Here is a 6,000-nt window from a genome sequence, read left to right as displayed (position 1 = left end):
TGGATCTGCTCTCCTCCATGACAGGAATAAGGAATTCTGGTGGCACAATGCCTAAGGCCTTTAACTGCTAACCAGCAGGTTAGCAACCCACCAGTTCAAACCCACCAGCTACTCTGTGGAAGGAAAACAGGGCAATCTACTTCTGTAAAGATTTACCAACTTGGAAACCCAGGGGGGTCACTATGAGTTGGAACTGACTTGATGGCAGGAGGTCTGGTTTGGTTTTGGTACGGTAGGAATACTGCATGACAAATAAATAAATAAATACCACACTGTCAAGCATCAAATTGCCTTTTTGTAAATTCCAATCTGTCCTCCACACAATACTATGAAAGAAAGTAAAATGGCTTTGAAGTCAGATGACTGAGGTTCACCCTAGCTCTTCCAGTTATTAAGGGTATGACTTGAACAAGTCTCCTAGACTTTGAGAGTCCTTTTCTTTATCTGTAAACCAAAGTGAAGATGGCACCTGCTTTTGTGACAGTATTTAGGTTGTGATAAGGACTAAATGACATGAAAAACAGATGTGAAAATGCCTAGCACAGTATGAAGCTACTCAGAAAATAAGTAAACCGGAAACTAAAGAAAGATCTACACAAGAACTAACATCCACAAATCATTAGGGATGACAACGCATTAAACTTCGCTAACTATATGAACAAAAGAAGTTTGGAGGATAGAGGGTGGGGTTCTTGAAGGACTTGAGGTTTCAACAGGGCTGAGAGACAAGCAAGATTTCACTAAATGGACAGAAAGTTTCTGATAGTCTTATTCTACTTTCCTCTGCAGGACCAGACCCCTATCCAGGCTCACTCATCCCTCTCCTAAGTGTTGATTAGGAAAGTAATGATCAAGAAAGGAGGTAAAATTTAAAGTTAAATATTCTTGGGTATATGAAGTTTTGAAGTCCATAAGTACTCATGATGTGGAAAATTCAGTTATCCTCAGTGTTCTCCTTAATTCAAACACTCTTCCCACAAACCAATGATGATAATCCATCAAAGCACTGCTGACTGCCCCAACTGGCTGAAAACTACAGCACCTTAATTGTAAAATTTCCCCTAACTTTATAATACTCTGAGCTACAGAGATGATGAACATCTTTAGAAGGAAGAGAGGTTAAGTGTACATATTATGTATGTGTGTATGTAACAGAAATAATCTTACTTTGTAGTTGAAAAAGGCAGCAGCACTAATTTATAGATTGTTGTTGTTGTTGTTTTTTATATGCCGTCGAGTCAGACCCGACTCATAAGAGACCCCTCCTTGGGTTTCCGAGGCAGTATCATTACAGAAGTAGATTGCCCCATCTTCCTTCTGAGGAGTGGCTGGTGGGTTTGAACTGCCAGCCTTCTGGTTAGCAGTCAAGTGCCTTAGCCACTATGCTACCAGAGTCCAATTTATAGATTAGACTCAAAATTTTAAACCTTAACTAAATGGCCCTATCCCTCCCATGAATCATTTTCTATATCCCAGAAACTTCAACCATGCTACCAAACTCTTCCTTTTCCTATATATGAACTACATTGTTAAAGTGTCACTTTATTCCTAAAGTGTTTCTTGATAACCTGGGTGAATGTCAATGTTTCCTATCCAATCTTACCTGCATCTGAAAAAAGATCCCATAAACACCACCGACTAAGCATCTAAGTTACAATTGATTTTATTTACTCATGACAAAATATTGATACATGCATTTACTCTTTTGTTGTTGTTGTCATGTGCCGTCGAGTCGGACCCTCCTTGGGTTTCCAAGGCAGTATCACTATGAAAGCAGATTGCCCAACCTTCTTTCTGAGGCGTGGCTGGTGGGTTTGAACCTCCAGCCTTCTGATTAGCAGTCAAGTGCCTTAGGCACTATGCTACCAGAGCTCCCACTCTTTTGTTAGTCTGAACCTAATAGGCTAGATGGTATGAATGTAGCTTTAGATCACATACTGCTAAAAGCCAGAAATACAAGCCACTTATTTAATTCATATTTAAACAGTGCCCACAACAGCAAAAGGTAAATAAATGTAATAAATTGGAGTGCTTATAAGCTGTTGTTTCCTAGTATACCCACTTCTCACTTATTGACATCATTAGGTTCCAAAGTTCAGGTCTTTGTGCAAAAATCAGTGTGTTATGCAAAAATGGAGGATGACCACATTAGAACACAAAATGAGGATTATTTCATCATTACAGCACTGCCAAATGATATCACTAAATAACTGCCACGTTTCATCAAGTAACTCAGAAATCACTGAGAATCATGGCTCAGCCAAGATGACAAATAACCTTAACCATCAGAACCAGTGTACTCTTGCCTCGTTCAGTGTTCATTACTGCCAGATGTGCATTGTTAATGCACAAAATAGGTGGATAGTAGATAGTTTACAATTGTTGTAAACACAAAACGTCAGATAATTAGGTAGTTGATAAGTGAGGAGTGAGTGTAATAACGAACCCCAGAGGATCCAAACCTGAGATTCCCAAATATACTGAAGTCCAAGAAGGTACAATAGTGATCCTCAACGTTGTTAATACTTTAGAAAGCTTAATAAAATCATGTATCTACCCACAGAAGTGACAAGACTGAAACATTAAATGTCTCACTAAAGAAACCCAGTTAGTACTGCTTTTGAGATATTCTCTTTTGATTACTCCTTTTCATATTTGTTGTACCTTTCATTACTAGAATGAGAAAATAATGTCAATTATATTTAAGATAGTTTAACATACAAAATTTTAAAAAGCAAAAAGTCTGTAAGAAAATAACAAAAAGAGTCTACTGAAAGGAGCTCTGGTGGCGTAATGGGTAAGGCATTTGGTTGCTAACCAGAAGGTCTGTGGTTCAAACCCACCAGCTGCTCCATGGGAGAAAGATGAGGCAATCTACTTCTGTAAAGCTTTACAACCTTGGACCCAAGGGGGGGGAGGGGAGTCACTATAAGTTGGAATCAATTCAATAGCAGTGGGTTGAGTTTTTGATTTTTTTTATTAATACTGAGGAAATTCAGAAGCCCTGGTATAAACTATATGTGCTTCCATTTTGATTGCTCAGCCATTTGGACTTCATAAGAAAATCTACATCATGGGCTAAAAGCTCTCTTACTCCAACAAAATTCAGAGAATGGTTTCACAAGATGTTTACAAAAGTTAAATCACTTTAGCTACAAAATAATATTTATTGCATTGTATTTAAGCAAACTATCCATAAATGCAAAATAGTTCTGGGGACAAGTATAGGTTTTAATTACATATTTTTGATTATTACTGAAAATTCTTTGCAAATGAATTCAAGAGCAGGTTTTACAAATACTGTGCCATAGCTAGTAAGATTTATGTACAGTAAAAGTAGTTTCTAAGTTTCTGTTAGAGAGGAAATAGAATCAACATACTTGTATTCAAGATTGGAGTCGAAGCAGCAATTTTCCAGAGCATCCAAAGACTTCATCAGCAGAAGGTTCATCTGTTGGCCAGATATATCACTGAGGATCAGGATGAAGATCAAAGGGAGAATATAAATCATTTAGAACACTTCAACTGTCCAAAATATTTAATATATGATATTTTGCTCTAAATATGTCACTGGAAATGTCAACATTTTACAAAAAAAGACATATAGATAACAATTCATAATATTGGTGATTCACATAAACTTATTTTGTTGATAAAGAAACTGAGTCATAGAATTTACTCAAAAATTGGGTTTCTGAACATTATAATCATTTGCCAATCAATAAACCCTGCTTTTTCTTAGACACTTCAAATTTTGAATCACTGAAATATAAAAACTACAGTTAGAATTTTACATAAATAAGAATATTTAAAAAAAGTGATTTTTCTTTAGAATAGATATAACCTAATAAGGTGATGTTATCAATAATATTCTCAGACCTCTTCCATACAGTCTTTCATTTCTGATTTCATGTTTGAATTGTGGAAGTTCTAAGTTCTATTCTTTTACTTACATTAGGAAAGACAGATGAAATGAAAGAACCCCTAACTCTGTATTTTTCTGCTCTTATGCAGCAATCGGTGTGGTTTCTACAACTGTCTTAGTGAGAACTTAGACATGCATGAAGAAACTTAACAGGCAGTTCCATAGCTGTGTTTTCAAGCAGAGTTGTGGGCTTCATCACTGACACTTTATTATCAAGGGGTTCCTACAACTCAACTTTCAGGCTGCTTCAGACTCTGCTAAGTGGAATGCAACCCCAGGAATTCCAACCAGCCAGAGAATACTTTAAATAAGGTCTTCCCAGACCAAGCATCCAGTGGTTTTGCTTGAGGCCTTGAAGGATTACATTTTGCAATGAGAGAAACAAACACATCACATGCACACAGTTTTAATAGCTTTAGCTAAATAAGTCTTACTATAGTTGTTCAGTGGAGTAAAATATACTCAAATGTCCTAAATAAATGCTAAAAGGATTCTACCAGTACCCTCTGGGGGTTATGGCAGAAGTAAGAGGCTTTGAAATAATACCTTTTTCTGAGTAAATTCTAGATTGGAATTTAAATTCACAAGACTTTTTCATATAAAGATTAGCTTAAGCAAAAAAAAAAAAAAAGAAAAAAAAATTGATTTTACAAGCAGATTTCTCTCTGAAAATCAACATTTTGTCCTAATCCTGTTCCTCTAAAGAGCCATTTTGGGCCACTTATTTGATGTCATTAACTAACTATTCAGAGTCAACAGCCCTCAAAACCCTTGGTTTTAGAAAAATGGAAATGTTTTTCAAAAATATCTGGTGACACTGTCATTATTTTGAAGAATATTTATTAGTACCAAAATGCAAGTATTTCAGATTCCACTGCTCTAACACATTAGGAAGGCAGGAGGCATGAGTAATTATATTAGTGACTATAGTACTAATACATGGGTCAAAAAAAGCAACTGGATGTCAGCAAACATGGGAACATTGTTCCTGTTGTTAAGTGATATCATGTTGATTTTGATTCATAGTAACCTCTTGTGACAGAACAGAATTGCCCCCATGGAGTTTACCTGACTGTAATCTTTATGGAAACAGATGGCCAGGTTTTTCTCCTGTGGAGCTGCTGGGTGGGTTTGAACTGCCAATGTTTCTAATTGCAGCCAAGTGTTTAACAGTTACACCACCAGGGCTCCTTATGGGAATGTTATGGCAAAGTTAAAGTTTGGTCATTCGGGTACTCATTTAGTCATGGAAGAGCTTCCTGGTGCCCTGTCCCATGGCTTCTTGCAGGTGAAAAGTCAAATAAATGAGATGGGGTGGAAGGCAATCTAGGAGCCAGGGATGAGTGCTTCAGGTGAATCACCATAGGTTTCTCAGGCAGCATGATGAGATTATCCATAAATGTAAACTTATCAGCGTTAAAACCATCAGCATCTTATCTTAGAAAGGAGCCAAGGCCAGCCTAGGAGAGGAAATGACTTGCCTAGAATTAAGGTCCCGTAGCTCATTTTTAGTTTTGAAACATGCTGCTTGAAAAGATACTGAAGAAAGAGCATAAATACAGATGGTGGAGACTACCATTAGCACAGCAGCAAAGGGAAAAAAATTATCTTCAAGTTTTAAGTCTTCAAATATACTTTATGTTCTATCATACACACTGGATATGTAAACATCAATTCATAAGTAAAGTGTTTTGTTCAAGTTCAGAGCCAGGCCTATATGTATTAGTGCTGGTGAAGTGAACAAAATGAATATTCTGGACACAGTTTGTTTATGACCCCAGAGACTAAGCTACTAATCATCCCAATCACCTGACAGATGTTTTCAAAAGTTGACAATGATCATCTGAAATGTAGTATTTCTCCAGATCAATAGTAAATGTCAGACAGCTTTCATATATTGGTGTTTATGCAAAACTATGTAAATTACCAATGCAATCATAACTGCTGGTCCCACATGGAAAATCTAAGTACAGAATCCAGTTTACCTACATCAACACCAGTTCTTCCTTTTGGACAGCTAATTTCTGCCAGTCAGGGAAGTTTAAAGACATCTAACATCACAACAGGATGACCCT

The 6,000-nt window shown here is 36.8% G+C and overlaps 1 protein-coding gene across 1 annotated transcript in view; it reads right to left on the bottom strand.

Annotated features, from left to right (window-relative positions):
- The window catches only part of FOCAD (focadhesin), a 502,178-nt gene that overhangs the window by 86,966 nt on the left and 409,212 nt on the right, over positions 1–6,000 (bottom strand). The window contains exon 27 of the mRNA XM_007952545.2: positions 3,381–3,470. Coding sequence (XP_007950736.1) covers positions 3,381–3,470 — 90 coding nt within the window. The remainder of the gene's footprint in view (positions 1–3,380; positions 3,471–6,000) is intronic.

Source organism: Orycteropus afer, unplaced genomic scaffold, assembly GCF_000298275.1.
Source record: "Orycteropus afer afer isolate SDZICR_OR568_19922 unplaced genomic scaffold, OryAfe1.0 scaffold00345, whole genome shotgun sequence".
Lineage (NCBI taxonomy): Eukaryota > Metazoa > Chordata > Mammalia > Tubulidentata > Orycteropodidae > Orycteropus > Orycteropus afer.
This window is presented reverse-complemented; position numbering and strand designations above follow the sequence as displayed.